Source organism: Falco biarmicus, chromosome Z (assembly GCF_023638135.1).
Source record: "Falco biarmicus isolate bFalBia1 chromosome Z, bFalBia1.pri, whole genome shotgun sequence".
NCBI classification, from domain to species: domain Eukaryota; kingdom Metazoa; phylum Chordata; class Aves; order Falconiformes; family Falconidae; genus Falco; species Falco biarmicus.
The window spans coordinates 5,724,332-5,746,480 of NC_079311.1; the positions used below are offsets into that span (position 1 = coordinate 5,724,332).

Genomic DNA, 22,149 nt, shown 5'->3' on the forward strand with positions numbered 1-22,149 from the left:
TTCTCCATAATGGGGTAAGGTATTGGGCAAGTTAAGTAACAAACTATTTGAAAAGTCAGATGGACCCGTAAATTTTGCAGAAGCTTTAAAAAAATGGTCACAAATATTCTCTAGTGGAAAAAAAAAAATGTTCATCCTATATTTACAATTGGTTTTAATCAAGATAGTAAAACCCCAGCTATAAAAATATTTTAATGTCATGTAAATGTGCTAATCTGAGAACTGCACCTGAAAGATTACACAAACCACCTATGCAATAGTTCAGAAAACTTGAGATTTCAGGATACAACAACAATTTTCAAGCCTGCTTATCATGTAAATTGCACAAGTCCATTTCCAAATGTGTGCATTGTTTGTTTTGCAGCTGGCTGACTGATAGCGGGTTCTGCAAAGTTGTTGATGACACATCAGACTACGTGGAATGCTCTTGTTCTCATATGTCCATTTATGCCGTTTATGCCCAAACAGATAACTTGTCTTCATACAATGAAGCTTTTTTCTCTTCTGGATTTATCTGCATTTCAGGTCAGTTGATTTAAGATAGTTTTCTCATTAATAACACCTGATGACTAGTTAGACTGATTGATTTTTAGTGATTTTAGTAACCAATGACAATCTTTTTATTTGGAGGGGTACTGGAGGGATGTTAACTAACTTCATTGTATTGAACTTACCATCTAGGCTGGTATTTGCACACTGCCAAATTTTGCCACTGAAAAAAAAAGTCTAGCAAATAAGTACGTTTCCTTGTGATGTTTTATTGAACCATACAAAATAGAAATATGTCATTCATTTGTGGGAAGAAACATAAAAATGCTAAATTCACCCGTGTCTTTAGGAGCAGTACAGTTGTCCTCTTTGTCAAATCTTTCAGACACTTTGCTACTAGCTTGAAAATTGTTTGTCGATTTTAGTTGTCAGTTTACACTCAGAAGTGGTAACTTGAGGGAGATTCAGGCGTGTAGAGCTCCTTTACACTCTGCAGCCTAACTGTTCCCTAACATCTGGGGAGAAACCCAGGAGTTTAACCTATGAGCATCATGACTCCCTTCCTTGACAGCTACGCTAGCATTTGCAAGAGTCCCAAAACATCAGACAGGAAGTAGGAGATCTAAGTTTTAAACTCCTTTTGGCTTCTAAAGGAGGGAAATTACACCTTTCACAGTGCAGCCTGTTCACTATTATGTTGCAAGCAATCCCAGATGAAAGGCAATTTCTTGTGTTAGGCACTGTGCCAGCAGGGACCCAAGAGTAATGGGGTCACTAAGAAAACATGCTAAAGAGATTCTTAGTCTAAGCTTAAGGCATTTAAATGGGGTTCTGGGTCTGCTCCTTGTGAGATTTATGACTTCTGTACTAGGTCATCTCTGTATGAGTAATAAAACCAGTGGCAAGCAGCTAAATCTCCTATTTATCTCCTCCCAGCAAACTGCCCTAACCGGCTAAAGCTGGGCTCCTTAATTGTTTGAAAACCTCAGCCATAAAAAAAAATTTAAAAAAAGAGAAGAAACCCCCCTGGTTTTCACCTACATCATACAAATTGAATGTTTCATTTAAAAATGACAGATTTTTTAGCAGATAAGCAGATTTCAAAATACAATTAAGCTTATAACTTAGATTGTGTTAGTGAAAGTAAAAGAAAAAAGACAAATTCTAATAAACAAATATAATTGCTGTTTACAGGGCAAAAAGAGTAAATCAATATGCCATAGAATGCAAAATGCTATAGAAAATTAAGAAAAAAACAATTAAAAGTAAACCAATATGCTGTAGAAACTGAAGCGAAGTATGTTGCTGAGCTGGAAGCAATAAAGACCTACAGATCTTTCTTCTGCATTACCCATTTACTGTAGTCATGTACCATAAGAATGTATGTTAAAAATTAGAACAGTTTAGCCTGGTTTAGGGTTTGCCTTGAATATAACTGCAATGCCTTTCAGCTTCTTTGGTTGGTGGAAGGTGTTCCCTTATGTGATTATGTTTAAATCTAGTAATTAAAAAATTGTTTTAAATTTAAGAGCTATAAGAATATTATTTATTCTCTAGTGTCTCCACCTAGCTGTGAAGAATAAAAAAAAATAATTATAAAAAAGTAGCACAGGAGAGTGAAATAATATTATTTCCAGTTTTCTTATGTAGATAGTTGTATAAATAACACTACCCAATTTTAAAAGGTTTAGAAATAATTCTTTCTGCAATTATTTATTTCATTCGTATGTTACAAATACTTGTAGTTGAGCAACCAGTCTGTCTCAAGAGAGAATAAAAGATCTGCCTTAAGTATCCAGATTCCTACCCTTCAAGGGGTGTGGAAGGGCACAATGAACTCTACTTGAGCTTTAGCAGTGTTTTCCTTAGTGGCTGAGCTTTCCCAGGGTCCTTCTTCCAAGAGCTATTTACTGGTAGGTAATGGGCTCTTGCAATTTCTGTTCTGTTCATGTTCACAATAAATTAGCGAAAGGAAAAGTGTTATTCTTTCTGAGTACTGCTATAATAGATTTCTATGCTGAACTCAGATGAAATGGGAGACTGGCGTGTAGAAGGTTATAGCTATCTACTAAAGCTATCTACTGAATCTACTACCCAGCTGGAGGCAATTTTTTATTTCTTTCTAAAAGCATTTTTTGATGTAATAATATGAACACTGAAAAGTTACCCTTCCTTTATATTTAACTATTATGACAATCATTTATGTCATGCTGAAATAACAGCAAAAAAACCAAACCCTTTGCAAAAACTACTTGTTTGCACTGTGAAATTATTTTAGCTCCCAGCCTATGAAAAAGTTAAATAAATGTTAGTACTTCAGTAATATATTCCTGAGTGATCCCAGCATGAACCCAAGTGAACATATTCTCTCTGTAAGGTTTGAGGGTTTTTTGTTTTTTAATGATCTGCACCTTCAAGACATCCAGCATTATTTTTATTTAGGAGCATAGCTTACTAGCCTAAGCTTTAAATTTCCTCCCCTCCCCTTTTTTGTTTTGTTTTGTTTCTGTGTAGGTTTCACTTTGGCTATTATCTCCCACCTTTTCTGCACCAGGTGTGCAATGTTTGCAGCTAAACTTCTCACTCACATGATGGTTGCTTGTTTGGGTACTCAGGTAAGAAAAAAGGCTGAAGTCTTTAAATGCAAATTAAGTACATCTTTCTTTTTCCTCACATCCATGGCCATATCTGAACAGACCTGCTTTTCTTTTCCACAGTGTAAACATTTTTGGAAAACGATTTTAACATACTATACTTACAATTAATCCAATAATCATATCCTTTGTTGGTAATTAAAATTAAATTATACATTTTCTGAAAATATTTAGAGAAAGCTTATGGATGATATAGCCACATGAGATGATAGTCCTGTATGCTGAATAACAAATGTTTTGATTATAAAGTATATAATTGAGATAAAAGACTTCCATCATTAACATTGTTATTAACTGATGTCAGTAATCACAAATTCTGTGGGAAAGTTTTATTTTGAGTAGTAGACAATGACAGCTTTTTTCCACTCTAGTATTCTTAGGAAGGTATAGTTATGACAATTTTAAATAACAAGAGAGAATACACTGTAGAAAGTCTTCCTAGTTCTCATACCAGTTCAAATAGTTGGTAATAAAATGACAGCAAACCGAAGGAGCATATAAAGGAGAATAAGTCTCTCTCTCTCTCCTCTAAAATGTGACTTCCTAAGCTTTGCTACACCTGAGGAGCTGAGAAGCTATGAATAACCTCAAGGATCTTAAAATTAGTTTATGGAAAGGTTCCTTAAGAAGGAGAGTTTATGTATATTTTAAATACTTTGAATATGATGTAATTGCAAGTTTAAATATGTGCTGAAGGCAGGGATGATGAGAGAATTTCAGCATATTAACAGGCAGGTACTTAGAAGAATGTGTCATCTGAGGGAAATACTCTGCAGAATGTTGAAACAACCCTGTTACCTGTAAAAATTTAGCGACTGGCATATCTCTTAGACAAGCTTTTGTCTACTAGCATGGCTAGTATATAATTTTATTCATATTACCTCATGATCCAGTTCTTTGTTGTAGATAATGTTCATCACACAACTGGGCTTAAAAGAGAAGGAGCAGGAAAAGTCCTCACAGCACTTCTAGAGGCCACTCCATACCAGCAGGTTTCTTGCATCTTAGGGTGTAAAGGTATTTTACGTCTCAGGTCTTGAATTTCAAACACATACTTAATGATTTTTAATAGTTCTGAGTAGTTACAACGAAAGCTAGTTTGTTCCAGGGACCTGTAATGTGCATGGTTAAAAGCGTACAAATGTGCTGACTTAATTTGGGACACATAGCTCCTAACACAGGTAAGGACTTGCTCATGGTAATGTGATTATACTAAACAAGGCTACTGAGAGCTTTGCAGTGCATTTTACAGTCTAATGGTATATTTTTCAAAAGGTTCTTTTCCTTTGCAGTGAATGTTGAATTGTCTGTGTTCCCAGAATTGTTTGATATTTTGCATGGAACGGTACTATCCTTATCCACATTGCATTCTTTCTATCTCCAGTACTTTTCAATTGCTTTGGCAATATGTTGCATTTCCAGTACAGAGAAGCTTGTTTACTTTTACAGTGAGTTTATTTTTCACAGTATTTTTCCCCCCTCCCTATAAGGACTCCTTACCAGGTCTTTTGTATCCATTAAAACAGCTTAATTTACATACAGAATCACACAGAATGGCTGAGATTGGAAGGGACCTCTGGAAGTCATCTTCCCCAAGCCCCCTGCTCAAGCAGGGACACCCAGACCCTGTTGCCCAGGACCATGTCCAATGACTTTTGAATATTCCTAATTATGGAGACTCCACAACTTCTCTGGGCAACCTGTGCCAGTGCTCGGTCACCCTCACAGTGAAAAAGGGTTTCCTGGTGTCCAGAGGGGAGCTTCTGCTTTTCCGTTTTTGCCTCTTGCTTCTGGTCCTGTCACTGGGCACCACTGAACAGAGCCTGGCTCTGTCCTCTATGCATCCACCCTACAGGTATTTGTATCTTTTGATAAAATCCCCCTGAGCCCTCTCTTCTCCAGGCTGAACAGTCCCAGCTTTCTCAGCCTCTCCTCATAAGAGAGAGACTGCATCCCTTACTTACCTTGGTGGCCTTTCATTGGACTCTGTCCAGTATGTCTATGTCTTTCTTGTACTGGGAGCCCAGACCTGGACACAGCACTCCAGGTGTCACCTCAGCAGTGTTGAGCAGAGAGGAAGGATCACCCTGCTCGACCTGCTGGCAATGCTCTCCTAGTGCAGCCCAGGATACCATCAGCCTTCTTTTCCACAAGGGCGCATAGCTGGTTTGTGTTCAATTTGGTGTCCACAAGCATGCCCAGGGTCTTTTCTGCCAAGCCGTTTTTCAGCTGGGTGGCCTCCAGCATATATTGGTGCATTCATTCAAGCAAAGTTAGGTTATTTTTACAGTGATTGCATAGTTAAAATCATACAATCATAGAACCATTTAGGTTGGAAAAGACCCTTAAGGTCATTGAGTCCAACTGTTAACCCAGCACTGCCAAGTCCACCACTAAACCATGTCCCTGAGTGCTGTGTTTACGTGTCTTTTAAATACCTCCAGGGACAGTGACTCAACATTTCTCCTAAGTCTGTTGCATATGTTTAGACCTATTGAGTAATTTTGGTTGGAAGCCACCTCTGTAAACTTTCTGGTTTAAAACCCTGCTCAAAGCAAGCCCAAGCTAGGGCAGGTTGTTCAGGATCCTTTCCGGTTGAATTCTGAGCATCTTTAGCAATGGAGAGCCCACAATCTCTGGGCAACCTGGTCAGTGTTTGACCACCCATTGTGAAAACTATCTCCCAATATCTAGTTTAAATTGAATTTGTTGCAGCGTGCATCCATTGTCTCTCATGCTGTCAGTCTGAATCTGCAAGAAGATTTGTTTCCCTCATTTCTAGGGATTTCTATGGGGTAATTTATAACAGTGATAATATTTCCCCCTCCCAGGTCTTATGTATATTTTGTGGTCTGAATATCTTGGTGGACTTGGACTGAACTTTCTCCAGTGTGTCAGTCTCTTTCCTGTAGTGGACATCCCATCTCTAACCACATGCGGTCACACAAGTGGTGGAATAGAAGGGAAGAATCACCTCCCTTTACTATTTGCTAGTGTAAGTCAAACAGCAATACTAGGCTGCTTTGCAACAAGGCATACTGCTGACTCGTGGTAAACTTGCCGTCCACTGGACCCTCAGGTGGTCTTCTGCAGTGCAGCTGCCTTGACATTTGGCTCAGCCTGTGCATTACTCTGTCAACAGCTGTATGACTTTGTGTTTGCCTTTGTTGAGTGTTCTCTGACGTCAGCCTTTTTTCCAGGCTGATGATTTTCCTTTAAACAACAGCCTCGCAAATCACCTGCATCCAGATTATTGTGTTCTTCTAGAACTCCCTGCGTGGCCTTTTGCCCATCATCTATGCCCAGATGCTTTAAATAGTATCAGCCACTGCATCGCGACTCCTGAGGAATGCAGCTAGTAACCATGCTCCAGCTGGACCACACACTGTTGATCATAACCCTTCAAGCCTCATGGTGCGGGCAATTTTCCACTTACTTTATAAGCCAGTGAACCAAAGCATGCCTCAGCATTGCAGTTATAATACTGCGAATACCACAGAAATCATGTCAAAGGGCTTGCTAGAGTTAGGGAGAACAACGTTTGCTGCATTTGCCTAAGTTGGTCATCTCTTTATGGAAGGAGGTTGGGTTAGTCAGGCATGATTTTGCCTTCATAAATGTATGATGGCTGTTCCCAGACACCCTTCTGTCCTTGCCCAAGGTATGGCATCCACAGGGTTTAGCTACAGCTGCCCTGGGGGCTGTGGTCAGGCTGGTTGGTGTGTAGTACAGAGGTCTTTTTTCCAGGAATTTAATAATGCATCTCCATGCCTAAAAGTCACCCAGAAGGAAGGACAAATAGAAGTAAATGAATGCTTCACCTGTACAAGAAGAATCTTTAAAGATGGTATTAAAGGGCTGTTCACATAACTGTACCTTAAGTGAACAGTTAAGGCCCAACCGCATGTTCAGATCTCTCAAAATAAAAAAAAAAAGGTAATATGTAATATAGTATCCCAAATCAGAACTTGTTGCTCTTTGAGGCATTTTTTTGTGTGACCTGCCTTGGTTCTCAGTTTCAGTCTCATTATTTCATGAGATACCTTTATTATCCTTAGAGTTGTTTAGCTGCAGTAGTAGTCGGTGAGCTTATTTATTTCTGCAAATACCCTGAACATAAATTCCTTGGTTTACTGATAGAATTGTAATTCCAGGTCTTAACAAGCTGCGAAACGCGTGTTCCTCCATTCTCAGGCCTGTGCCGCAGCTGCTTTGCTGTAAAATGAATGCCACATGCACACTTCCAAAAAACGTGTAGTCAAAGCAGGTACAGCTATGGGAAACATTTCACTTGATCAGCATATTCAATTGAAATTCAGTTTTAATGAAAGGAGTCTAAGTCAACTTATCTCCAAAATATATATGAAAGAACCAGAGAAAGGGGTGTGTGTGTGCCTGTGTGTTTTTAAAGTATGACCTAAAGGGGAACTAAGATAAAAAGTTACTGCATTTTCTGCTATTTAAATGTTCTAAACTTACCACTTTTAAATTTTCATACACTGATGTGCAAGCATATTGTCAGTGGTACGCCTAGCGTATCTTAACTGCTGACAATTCCAGGTTTCAAATAGCATCTCTGTTGTAATCTTAGAGGTTTCTGCCTAAGGTTAGGCAGGGGCAGGGGCATGGCATAGGCATGGCTGGAGACCAGCTGAGGTAGAGACTGATGGCCCAAGGCTGAGTTTAAATACAGCTGCTGGCCCTTGGAGCAGAGATGTAGGTGGAGACTCCAGCTGGGACTGGTCACGACCCTTAAGGTGTGTTAGTGCACTCACTGCCCTGACATAAAGGCAGCTTCTCCTTTTTTCACATTGATCTCTAGTAAGCCTTTTAAGCGTGGAGGGAGAGTTTGAATGGCATCGCTTTTCCATTTTTCTTCTCATCAGTAGAATAAATTCTGAGGATTAGCAAAACTATAGATAAAAACTGTCTGAAAGGCATGTGCTTCATGGGTGGAGAAAAGTGAGCATCACTAATGCAGGGAAAGTTTACAGATAGTAATGGATGAAGACAGAAAGGATTTTCTGCTAATGTATGAGCATAAAAACGCCATTATTGCCTTTCCTTCTACATGTAGACAAGTAATGCGGGGAAGTCAAGTATCTCTGGCTGCTAGAATACTGTGCTCAGTTCTAGCTGCTGAAGGACTTTGGGTGAGAAAGTTAACTTCAGCTTGGGCCCACAGGCTTTTCTGTCTGCTGGCTGTTTTTGTTTAAATACACTGCATTTAAACTTTCATATGAAACACTGATCTGTGCAGAGTAATTCTTGAGAACAGTTCCATGAGGTGTGTAAATATGTAATTTAGTTTAATTGCAGAGATACTATTTAGAACACATCTAAACCCCTTTTTTATTCATCCTCAACCCCTAAAATCCATGGCTTTTCTGATTGCTTCCTTTTGCCATGCGATTATTCTGCAAGTTTAGAACAAAACTTTTGAAAGAGGATTTTAGCAGGGTAACTGCTTAGCCAGTTAGCTAGCTTGGAGAGGAAGTAAAGACAGCTTGGCAGCAGCTGTCGATGAAAAGAAAGTGGCTTTAAGGCAGAGTGAAAAGAGAAGGGGTATGTTTGACAAGAGGGAACTGAACTACTGTGCTAGCTGTTCTGAACAGCTGAAGGAAAATCTTTATGAAGTTGCTAGTGTTGTGATATGTTGGCATATGTTCTGCTCAGAGAGAACTGGCCTAATTAGGAAGCCTAAGTTTAACAGAAAACTCTAAATAGAAAATGTTTGTACAGCTACACCTACCTACAAGTTTGTGGACAGTATACATACGATTAGATACCTAGAATACAATTAAAAGTTTTGTGGTTTTGCTGACCAATGACTCTGTGTGAGAGGCGTTCTTTAAGACAGTTTCAACTGAGAACTTCTGTGAAAATCAGCATTTAATAATTCCTAGTTTACATTCAAGTAAAATGTTAGTGCTTTGCGCTTTTATCCAGTTGTAGACACTGGATTTGTATCTATAGAGATCTCCAGCCACTCTACAGAATGAAGCTGGTGTTCCTGAGTGCAGTTACATTTTTACCAGAAAAAAAAAAAGAAAACAAACTAAGAAGCTTTTCAGGTTAGCTCCCCTGTTTTATACATACATGAATAATTCGTTTTCCGCTAATATTTGTACTGGGTATTTATTAGGCTTGCAGCAGTTTTTTCCCCCCATTGCTACCAGTGCAGTAATTACTATTAACAATAGATGGCAGCCAAACCTTTCCAGCACATTGCTCAGAAATTTGCTCTTCCAAGGCCGTGCCTTTTGTGGCTGCTCACAGTGACTGTTACTCTGTCAGTGACAGGTAACGGTTATTCACAGTATTGGACCTTCATTGCATTCTTGGTGTGTTTAGAGCTTCCAGCGTTGGTGGAGCATTTGCAAAGCATTCAGGAATGGATGTTTAACTGAGCATTTGGTGAAATGCATTGGAAAGACAATAAAAAGCTAGATATTTCTAAAACATTTTTTTATTCCTTTCCATTCTGATATCCTCTCAAAGAATTGTGATGTTTCCAACAACCATTATTTCTTGAATCATTAGATAGATTTTGTTTGTTTGTTTAACCAGTATGTTATAACATCATACAACAATACCCTAAATGCACAAGGGGAAAAATTACTGAGCTGAGGTTTTCAGTTTTGGAGTAAATTTAGGTGAAGATCTGTGTATTTGAAAAATTCAAGTATAATGAGAACATACTTCACAATGTTTCAATACAGTCATACTAATAAATGAAATTATTCTTTTCAAAAAAATATAAACCTACATTACAATCTTAATAGGAACCATTGCTTATGGCTCTCGTGCTTTGCCTGGGAATTTCCAGGCGGGAATACATGAATAAGCACTTTGTATGTTGCTTGTGCGTGTATGCTTAGCTTGATGCATCTTGTCCACGTTGAATTTTAGTGTGAATGCATAGGCTATTTCCACAGCAAATGCTGAATATTGCAAATGATGTGAACACGTGCTAAGTCCTCAGTTTAGATTTTTGGTGTGTGCACTGCTGAACTGCTCTGTGTTTATATAGTAGCTCTTTCTCTGGAATATTTAAACAGTCCCAATGTGTTTACAGCAGTAATTGTTGTACAAATGGCCTGCTATTCTTCTGGCCAGTAATGCAAAATTAAAGTCTGATGGTCAAGCAGAAAAAAAGGCAGCTGGGAAACTGGGTCATCCTGTTTTTGTCAAACAATAAGTGTATATTTTCTAATTTCAACAGTCCTCAAGCTAAGTAGCACTTAGCATCATCATCCATCACAGTAATATCTGTAATAATTACCAAGTTGGCAAGCCAAATTTATCCTACCATTGACTCTGATAGAAGTGGATGATGTAGAATCATACTTACTGTGTTTAACTGTGAAAGCTGTGTTATTGAATCTGAGCAGAAATACAAACATACATGTCAGTTCTGTGTTTTAAGGAGAAATTGTTTAAACAATCCTACTTTAAAAAACTGGTAAACATTTATTTGAAAATTATATACTGCAGCCTTGTTAGGATTGTCATTTTATTATTTGGACTCACTCAGATTTGGAGGAGGATGGAAAACACAATTCTGCCAGAGCTAAGATAAATTTTAAAGATGTGATGAAATCTCCAAGAGGTGATGATGGAGCAGGGTATAAATGAGGGATTGTAGAGCCTGTAGCTTCTGCCATTGTATAAAGGGGAAAATTCTGCATTAACTCTGAAATGTTGCTTCTGCTGTATTGTTGTTAATCTTAACCCTTCTCCTCCAGACTAGGGGAATTCTCACTTTCTCCCATTCATAATTGAAACAAAAAAATTGTCATTTATACCTGGAGGTGTATATACAGGGGGGCTTTGCAAAGCATATCCCAGAATGAGGTGGGTAGAGCAATCGTCTGTACCATTCAGCACGGGGGCAGCTTGTGCCAGTGAGTGCCTGCCTCTCTCCTGGCAGTGGCGAGAAGCCTTCGTGTCAACCCAGTCCTTCCTTATGGTAAGCCTGCGCTTCTTAGTCAACTGTTGGGAAATACAAATTAAAGGTCTGTGTCTGAAGAAGCCTGGTGCAGAGCTTCACTAAACTCCACGTGTATGTGAAGCATGAAACCCTTAGAGAATAGAAAACAAAAATTATTTTTATGCATTACTATACAGTTAGAGCCCAGTGACCCAGGGTGAGTGAATTTGCTTTATAAAACCTAATTGTCTTTGAGGACAACTAGGCCTCCGATTTCCTTGCTGTGAGTTCCTTACTGTAACCTGGCAGCAGTAAATGATGTTGAACATGGTGCCATGGTCCCTTCATGAAGCTGAGCAACCCATAAGGTTTGAGAGGGTGCAGGGGAAACAGGAGAGAACTGGACCCAGTGATCCAGAATTGGTGCCTGCTGTAGAAATTCAGCTCCATGTTAATGGGTTTTATCCGTTTGCTCTTCACTGTGAAATGTTTTGATACAAGGAACGATGAGTAGTAAGTGGTCTTCTTCCACCCTTCATGTCAGAGTTCCTATCTTTGCGATAATCATATCTAAACATTCTTATTTAGAGGAGGAGAGATTCTACAGGGATTACTCACAAGGGAAAGTGGAAAGGATTTCCACTTCTGTTAGAGGAATATTGGAATTATTCAGTAAAACTGAACATTCTTGGTATTTTGGATTATTTGATGTCATTAAAGTGACCAGAACCTTTCTCAAATGAATACTTACCTGTTAACTCCCTCGGTGGGATATCATAATGGCTGTATTTCTTAACGACATTATGCAATTTCCCTGCACAACTTGTGTTAAGAAAGTTGTGGAATATTCCGTTCATCCTGGGATAAGTGAGGTTTCCATAGGACGGGCATATTTTCCTGCTAAGACTTTTGATGTCATATTTCCTAATAAAGAAAGACAGCCCTTCTGGCAATCATTTGATCTCAAAGGAATAAGCAAATAAATACTATTGGAAGTCCCATTTTCATTACTTCCACAGAGTCTGGGATTACACTCAAGATTCAGCATTAGTCTTCAGTTGATACCACATCATTTACTTACTTGATCAACTATAAGAATGAAAATTATGTTTTCCAGCAACTTTGTCTGCATTTTCAACAAATTTTCATTTTGTAGGGAAGAGTAATGAAGTGAAAGTTGCTGTGTTTCTGTTAGAGTTCTGTGTAGCATAGCTATCTAAAACACTTGTTGGGGATGTCAGAGGGGAAAGGTGCATCAGTAAGAATGTTTATGTGGGTAAGCTGCTTTCCCCAGTCCCTTACGTGACAATAAATAAATCTTGGTGGCTTTACAGCAACAGTCACACAGTTTCAAGGTATGTGATGTATATTCCTTAAGCCTGCTGATAACGTGTTCCAGTATAATACAACATGTAGTGACTTCTTGGAGTCTCACCTGTTTTGTTACCTTTGCAAGAAGAATTAGCACCTAAACCTTTCCTCCCAGTGACTCTGTCAGTAAGTTTCATCCTGAATTAGTTAATTATCTAGTTGCTGATTTCAGTAATTCCCACCAAGTCAGAGCACAATGCATGTGTTTTCTTTCAGAGTGAGTTTCAACCTAGTACTAAGTGGAACTGTTTAGGGATTAGTTTACATAAAAGACAGTATCATAGTAATCTAAATTGAATGCTTTTATAGCAAAGCAATCCAGTTTTATGATCAGTAGGGCTCTGAGGGCCAACGTCTATTACATTATGTTACTGCTTGCAAGTCCACAATATCCAAGAAGAATCAGACAGTCAAAGCTGGACCTAATCAGGGATTTGTTGCAGAAGAAATTTTCATTTTTCTCAAGGTGTCAGTGGCTTTATGAGCTATTTGATCATATATATATATATATATATATGCACACGGGGTTTTTTAAAAATAGTAATAATAATAATAATAATAATAAATATATAAAAGGTGTCCTCAGGTAATAGATAAGGTGTATGAGGTCCTTTAGAATTTGAGGGTCAAGGAGGTCTTATTTCAAGCAGTGGTGCACCTGATCATCTGAATAGGTCTTATACGTCATATAATGTTGAGGAAGGACTGTTACTCTAAAACAACAAGCAGTTTGTTACCCCCAATCACCCAAACGTCACGTGAGGCAGCGGGAAGAGTATCTTACCCACCGGTAACGCATCGCAGCATCTCTCCGCTTTTTCCAGTAGAGGGAGTCATCTTGCCTCTGGAGTTAGCTCGGCTGTCAAATTTCTGAGGCTCTGAGAGGCTGGGTACAAACCTGACACCTTGGAACAAAAGCTCAGGCAAAAGTAGAAGGCAAAGCAGGTGTTACAAGGGTGGATCTTTAAGGTCTCCGTCTGGGGAGTGTGGAGATGTCGAAGCAGCTGAAATACCTCTACCTCCTGGAAAGAGGGCAAGAAGAAGTGCTCTAGTAGTCATGGGCAGGTGATGGAGTGTGTAAGGTATAAATCCTAAATGCTTATATAATTTAAATTTTATGTTACATTTTTTCATCAACCAACGCAGGATTTTGGTCTCTTGCTGGTAACATATCGCTATGGCAGTACCCATAAATTTCTACTTTTGCTGTTCACAGGGATAACGTTGCTTTACCACCCTTGTTCACTTTTCTGGTGTTGAGTCACCACGTAGCGTTAATGCACAGGCTGCTAGTGTCTTCTTAGACATTATCTCCTAGTGTTTGCCAAAACTCGGATATATGAGCAATGCTATAACATATGTTAGAATGCTGCTACGGTATCTCACACCTCCTGTCCTTATTGCAAACAGTCAAATGCTGTTTATCACTTTAAAGTCTAAGAGATGAGATTTCTATCAGCTAATGCCTTACAGCTCTTTTTTCATTATACGCTATTTTTTCCCAACATCACAAACAATTGGGGACCACACACAGAGGGGAGTAGACAGCAACATTCCCAAATTGCCTATTCATTACTTTTCTCTGTATCTCACTGTGAAGCAGGTTATGCTGCTGTGTCTGTCTGTTTCATGCTTTTCATAGTAATTTTCAAACTTTTGGTCCCGTTTTCTGCCTCGTTTCTTCCTCTCCCTTTGTTCTGTCCACTCATGCATGCTATTCTGCTTTAATAAAAAGGTAGGTATCTATTACTTCTCCTAATTAACAAATCTCCCATTGCTCATTCCTCTGCTAAAGGGTTTCCTCAGGCCTCTCTTGTTGGAGAGAACCACCTCATCGGTTGCTGTTACCCATAAATTGAGGCCCCAGCAACAGCTGTGCTGTGTTAATGCGAAGTTTTCAAAACATTCTTAGCTTATCCTTTGGAGAAAGCCATAGGTTTTCATGAACAATAGTGGCTCAGTGCTTTTCCTGTACAGCTAATTAAAATTATACTAACTACTGAATGTTTAGCTTCTGTTTTTACTCCGCCACTGTCACTTTGTTTGTTTTCTTCCATGTGCAAGCATATGTGCAAGAATATTTTAAATAGATCTTTTTGTTCCCATTTTTGGTAGTTTTCTCATGACCTACTTCTTCGTATCTTCCAGGCAGATAATGTTCCATACGCAGTAGAGTAACAAGTCCTTTTCAAGACTTAATTGGATTAATTATTGGTATACATGAACCAGAGCCTGACCTTGCCAGAGTCATGCAGCAAGTGTAGTTTTAAGTGTGTTGGCGTCCTGATTGCATTTGAAAATAGTTGAATAAGATTTTCATAAATGCCAGCTTACTAATGGTTACAGTTAACTGTGATTAAATACACTTGTATAATTTTTGATACTTTAATCAGCAGGCTATAGCCTATTTTTATACACTAGTGTCGTGGTTTTACCCAGCCAGTAGCTAAGTACCACACAGCTGCTGGCTCACTCCCCCCTCACCCAGAGGAATGGGGAGGAGAATCAAAAAGGAATGTAAAACTCAAAGGTTGAGATAAGAACAATTTAATTTAATAATTGACATAAAATAAAACAAAATAACAGTGCTAATATTAATAATAACAGTTATAAAGAAAAGGAGTGAGAAGGGGAAAGGAATGAAATCCAAAGGGAAGGAAGAAGTGAAAGTAAGTGATGGACAACACAGTTGCTCACCACCTGCTGACGAATGCCCATCCAGTCCCTGAGCAATGATCCACAGCCCCTGGCCAGCCCCCCACCCCCCCAGTTTACGTACTGAGCATGATGTGCCATGGTATGGAATACTCCATTGACTAGTTGGGGTCACCTGTCCTGGCTGTGTCCCCTCCCAGCTCCTTGTCACCCCCAGCTCTCTCGCTGGCAGAGCCTGAGAAACTGGAAGGTCCTTGACTTAGTATAAACATTATCTAGCAACAACCCAAACCATCGGTGTGTTATCCACATTGTTCTCACACCAAATCCAAAACCCAGCACTGCACCAGCTACTAAGAAGAAATTTAACTTATCCCAGCAGAAACCAGGACAGTATCCGCCCCTTATTCCATATCTTTTACATCCTGCTGCATTTTCCAGCGCATGACCACCTTTCCTCTTCTTTAACATAAGCACACAGGTATCATTCCCTTAGTCTGTAAATCATCCCTCTAAATTGAGTTCATTTAGTCCACGATGCTGGGCTCCATCTGTTACAATAGTCTTTCAAGGCAGGGAAGATAGTACGAGGTGTGTGGTTGTTGCATCTTGAAGCCTGTTCTGAAACCAGGAAAACTGGCAAATGTGATTTTGTTTCACATGGTGATTTTTTCCCTGTTGTTGTGTAGAAAGTGCCTTTTGAAAATGACATTATGTAGGTTTATAAGAGTCAAACAAACAGGTCATAACACAAAGACAAGACACACGGTTCATTTTAGTTATTCGTTTTTCATCCCACGTAGGTCATGTCAGTATCCTGTGCTAAATAAAATATGATTTGAAACAAGACACTAATACAAATACAGATCTGAATAGACTCTGAGGAATGATGATGAAAACCATAAACGACAGTGAATGATCAGTGAAATAATTAATAAAGAGTCTGGGGTATTATATTAGCTAGAGGAAGAAACTGGGAGGATATAAAATATATGTTCATATGCAAAAAAACCCAAACAAACCCAACTGACCGTTCATGGTCACTCATGAAAAAAGGCTTAAACCCCATCATGGTTGATCATAGACTATGCTCTATTTCCATATTTCCGTTTTGTTGGGAGCCTTTTTTGTATTTATGAATTTGGATATTCAAGCAATCTAAAAGATTGCTGGCATAGAAGGGCCTCATGTAAAAAATTGTGAAGCATATGACCAGATCACGTCATCTACTTCAATACATTGCACAAAGCAGTTCAAACCCACTGAGATGGGTTATATGGGATTTTGATGGGAAGCCAGTCAATGAAGAGAAATCATTTATTAAATTCTTCTCAGTTCTTTCTAAATTAATAGCTAGGCAGCTGGTGGACAACCATTCACTCAAAGAAAAAAAAAAAAAAAAAGAAACCAGGAAAGCTCTTTTTGGAATGAGATAGATGAAAGAACAGAAACCAAGATCTAAAACACAAGGCATATGCATCAGTAGAAATTAGTTTGTGTGGCTGGAACATTTTCTAGGGATGCTGGAGTTTTATAAATATATGGTGGTGAGTATCCCCGCCTGTCATGTGGCAGACTGGGGTTTAATTCCCCAGTGGGGAGCCAAAAGGAATAAAATCCAAAGGGAAGGGAGAAACCCCAAGTGATGCACAATACAAATGCTCACCCCCTGCTGAGCAATGCCCAGCCAGCTCTGGCCAGCTGGGGTCAGCTGTCCTGGTTGTGTCCCCCCACCAGCTCCTTGTGCCCCTCCAGCCCTCTCCGCATGAGAAACTGAAAAGTCCTTGACTTACTGTAAACACTACCTGGCAACAACTAAAACCATCAGTGTGCTCTCAGCATTGCTCTCATACCAAACCCAAAGCCCAGCACTGCACCAGCTGCTAGGAAGAAAATTAACTCTGTCCCAGCTGAAACCAGGACGTGTCTCTAGGAGAGAAGAGAGAGGGGAGTAAGCAAACAGGAGATAATTAACTGCTTTGTTTTACTTCACAGCTGGAATGGGATAGGAATCTTCCCTTAGTCAATAATTGTGGGTCAGCTGGCAAGAAGTAACTTGGAAAGCACAGGAATTCAAAGTCTTAAGATTGGGGCCGTCTGTGAGTAAACAAACAGAATTGAATCAAATGAACACACATCATTTACCCAGGGATACAGAACATCTGCTCCACCCAAAGGACAGATTTTCTGATGAAAAGTGTGAGGCTGCCCCCTGGTATTTATCCCTGGCCCTTGCACAGACAGTCCATAGGCTTACAGCATTTTAATGTGTCCTGCAATACTTTTAGACAGATACGACTCTAGTCCATGGCCTGATAACACTCTGTTCCAGCCAGTCCAAGCACAGATCTGTCACCACCGTATAGAAGCAGATGGCAAACAGGGGACATACAAATGATTCCACTATGTTGTACAAGGTCAAGCACATCATCCTCATGTCTGCTTTTAGGGTGATTGTGCTTTACAGTGTCCAGGTTCTCAGGAAAACATCCTTGTGAAAAATCAGGAAAGCAGCATTGAAAGTAAGTTAGGAAATAATTTATCCTTTTGAGACAAAAAAAACTTCCTAAAACAATAACTGCAGCCCTGCTTCATGATAGGTAAGCTTTTTATGTTGATGTGTTCCCACAACAAGAACAAAGTTGGGAAGTGCAGGAGCAAGAAGTCATACAATGTAAACGTGTCCCAAGAAGATACATCAGTCCTCTAAATCTAATACACACAGGCATTTCATCTTCTTACCGTCTCTTGTGAAAGAGGTGTGCATGATTCAGCACAAAATAAGTGAGAGGCAGATAGAGAAATACATAGCCGAAAAGTGTAGACATGGAACTGCCTGTTCTATGTAAATTCACAGTTGAAAGTGGCTCATAGTTAACTGCAAGTTGTGTTTGAGTGTAATCTGTGATCAAGATACAGTAGTGTACTTCAATTAGAGGCAATTATACAAACATTTTCAAAAGGTCTCCATGGGAGATAAAAGACTAAGCTCTATAACAAAATCTATCCTCACATTAAATCATGCTCTTTAATTGGTGCAGATCCTTGCAGTCTCTTACCTTGGAGCAGAGTTTTGGGTAGATGGGTGGTTAATGTGTTCCTAAACCCTCATCTTAATGATTGCCAAGTCATTAATTCACTGTGATACAGAGTCCTACCCTTGACGTGGGACAGGTTAAAGTGATGTTCATATATTTTGTATAAACTTTATATTTGTATAAACACGTACCTTCTGCTGTAGACAGACCAATATAAGGCATTAATACTTTGCAGCTCATTACAAACTTTTAGCTGGAATCAGACATGATTCCAACTAATCGCTTCAGGATAATTATTCGTTTGGGTGTCTCAGGTTCCCAGCTTCGAAGAACAAAAGCTTTGAGGATATATTTGATGGTAAAAGCTATCTATTGTTAAAATAGGTTTTGTTAATGTCAGACTGGTTTCTTAAAGCTGTGCATAAGTGAAGTTTCACTGGAAAAGGAATGGAATAGAAGCAAATAAGGAAGTTGGCTGAAATGGTGTTTACCGTGTGATTACTATGTCTAAAGCATTAGCTCTTCAGTCACTTTCTGTACTATAAAATCCTAGGAATTAGTGATGGGAAGGTCACATTTGTCTTCCTCTACCTCTGAAATTTTTCCTCTGTAGTGTATTCTTGGTTTTGTTTATTTAGTAGTTTTAAATCAGTTTAGCTTTGATAACAATTTAGATTGTAAGCTTTTTTGTTCCGTGCTTGTACATTCAGCGCTACTAAAAGGATAAAATCAAAGGTGAACTTGATCTTAATTTTCTAAATGGAGCATTCCTGACATAGGAGGCAAATGTAAGGCTGTGCTGAACTTCTTTTTAGAAGCATGAATAGAAAAGGGGTCTTTCTTATCACAAGTACAAGAAGTGACTCCTTTGAAATCCAGCAATAGCTGTGGACTGAGCCTGCAGCTGAGCTTGGCTTGTTGTGGCCGGGAGCAGGAGTCACCGGGAATTTCCCACCAAACCTTCACTCTCTTGTTGCCTGGAAGATTTTCCTTCAGATTTATAATAAACTTTTACTAAGCTCAGCCTAGTTTAGAGCCCCAGAAAGTATGCATTGTGAAAATAAAATGTGATCAGGGAACTCTCTGAAGATCGCTGTTCACAGCTGCCAGTTTTAACATCCTGCTGCAGTATGTGACACTCAACCACGTGCACGGAGCTGTGGTGACCTCCACAGCATTTGCTAATGCTTTAGGTCTCTCAGGTTTAATTTTTTTTATCTTTATATAGAGACCACTCTTGGAGGCAGAAACACAACATACCATTTTGCTGATCTAAATGGTCTGCCCAACAGCATGTATTGTTCTTCCCTCCAGCTTTCACAATGGCAAGTGTCCTTCAAAGCTTCACCACAGGATAAAGCACCTTCAGAAACATTGTTTGGAAATGCTGAGGTGCGCAGGTGTTATTAGTGACTCTGATAGATGTCAGATTCCAGTAGATAGTCTGTTTATCAAAGGAAAAAAAAGAAGCAGTTTATTTTTCTAACCTCTGAAATTACTGACACATTATCTTCAAAATGTTATAATACTCTACAGGATTCTCCTAACATTTAGCTATGTACAACACAACACTCATCCCCTTCTCGAAATTAACTTCCTAATTAGTTAATATAGTTTTACAAAACCGGAATTTTTTTTTTTTTAATAAAGCAAAAACAGGTTAATGTGAGCTTTTATTTTTCAGTAGTTCATCGCCCAATTAATTAGTCCATAGTCGTATACAGATTGCTCACTTGTAGCTTAATTAGTTTATGAAGTGCTGCACTATTTCTGATGCTTACAATATGCTGAACATTATAAACAGAATTTTGAAGAAAAATTCTCACCTGAGGCATTTTTAGTGTAAAGAATCCATTTTAGCTTTAGCTTCAGCAGACATCTTTGCTACCTGGTTCTACTGAACACTGCAGCGTGTTATCCTTTCAGAATATTTTAAGTTGCTAAGGGTCGTTGATTGAGACATATATTTAGCAGATGACTCCAACTTTGGAGGCCATCACCTGCCATCAGTGATGAAGGTGTAAGCATTGTAGCTTCACTTGGTTTATTTCATATTCCTCCACAATTTAGTCTTAAATTGACCACACAAAGTTGTTGTGATGCTGTCCTAACATGCACTGAGTGGTGTAGTGATCTTGGATGCAAAATAATCCCAGGTAGGTCCGTTACTTAGACAACCTGGTATATCACACAACCATAGTCAAACATCAAGGGAACACCAAACTATGGAAAATAAATGCTTTGTAAGACTGCATTTGGCAGCATCCTAGTTTTTGAGCTACACAGGTAGAGTCAAAGCTATAGATACAGCTTTCAGTCATGTTCCAATGTTATGCTTTCAAAACCTCAGGTGAATTTACTACATTTATTTAAGGGGAAAGAAGCATGCTTTTTTAAATGGGTTTGCAGTTCTATAGAGTAAAATATGTGGGTAGAGTCCATGTAATTTAATTTTCAGCATTTCTATTCTGAAACAAAGGGAGTGGGGATGTATTCTCAACTCAGGTTTGACAGTCTGCTTTTTTTCGTGCTTGGTTGTCAAGATTTTCAACTGAGCATTGTAGATTATTTTCATCAAAGGAAAGAAATAAGTTCATGAGGTTAAGAATAGGCTCTTGTTTGATAATTACAAACAAATATACTTTAAATAATCTAGCAAATTATGAGCTGTCCTTTACTCACTAACAAATTGGGTTTTCTTAAGATAGAATGAGATAGATGGATTAATTGTGGTACATACCCCAAAATAAATGATTTGCTAGGTCACATTGTTGAACATGATTTTAAATATGGCTAGTGCTTTCTAAATAATGTTTGCAAAGCTTTAGGTCGTAGCTTCCTATGACAGATAGTACTATTCAGAAAAGTCAAGTATCACCGATAAATTAGGAACATGGATAAATTACCTTAGACTGTAAGTTCCCCTTCCTTACCCTACCAAGATCATCACATCAGGGGGAAATTTGGAGACAAGTACTTTCACTGTAACTTGCTTTTAGCCTCAGTCCAACTGCGTTGTCAGCTCAATAGCATAATAGCCCTCTCTTTGTTTATTGTTACCCAGCAGAGTAATAGCAGTTGCTACGCTCTTAGATGATACAGGATTTTGAAAGCTAATTCTGTTTTTAAGTTTTACATTTGGATTTTTTTTCTTGTTTAATTTTTACATTTCCTTTCAGAATTATTGTGCTGCCTGAAAAAATGTAATTTTTAAATCCAATAATAATATGCTTTATGCAGTGCAATTCCAGGATGTGTTTAGTGTTGTGATATCCGTGAAATTCAGTTCCAAGCTTAATCCCACCACTGAGCTCTGGTTTGCTAATTTTCAGTCAGGTAAAGTTGAATATTTACCCTGAACTGCCTGCATAATTACAGTAGTAGCCTAAGGGGTAGGCCCTGCCCTGAAATGTTTGGTCTAAAATATTTTGAGAGTGATAAAATAGAAAATATGTTTAACAAGGGGAGTGATAAGTTTACTGTCCTACTGAACAGATCAGCAGTATGTAAAATGCAAATGGATTTTATATAAAGCCTATTTCATCCTACAGGTGTTGAATTTGGACTGGGCATGTGTAATTGTTTTTTGTTCTAGGTGGTATTAACATATTGCCCCCCTGTTACTGTTTAACCCCAGCTGGTAACTCAGCCCCATGTGGCCCTCACTCACTTCCCACTGGTGGGATGGGGGAGAGGATCGGAGGGGTAAAAGAAAAAAACTTTTTAAAAAAGAGAAAACTTGTAGGTTGAGATAAATACAGTTTAATAGGTAAAGCAAAAGTCCTGTGCGCGCAATCAAAGCAAACAAGGAATTAATGCATGACAACCCGTGGGCAGGCAGGCTCAGCCATCCCCAGGGCAGCAGGGCTCCGGCACGCCTGGCGGTGGCTCGGGAAGACAAATGCCAGGATGCTGAATGTCTCCCTTTCCTTCTCCTTCCCCCAGGTTATATACTGAGCATGAGGCCATGTGGTATGGGATGTCTCCTGGGTCAGCTGGGATCAGCTGT

General features: G+C 39.0%; 1 protein-coding gene across 1 annotated transcript in view; it reads left to right on the plus strand.

The window, feature by feature from the left end:
* The window catches only part of ADGRV1 (adhesion G protein-coupled receptor V1), a 291,184-nt gene that overhangs the window by 133,204 nt on the left and 135,831 nt on the right, over positions 1-22,149 (plus strand). Inside the window, 2 exon segments of the mRNA XM_056325098.1 lie at positions 365-525; positions 3,004-3,104. Of these exon segments, the coding sequence (XP_056181073.1) occupies positions 365-525; positions 3,004-3,104 (262 nt within the window).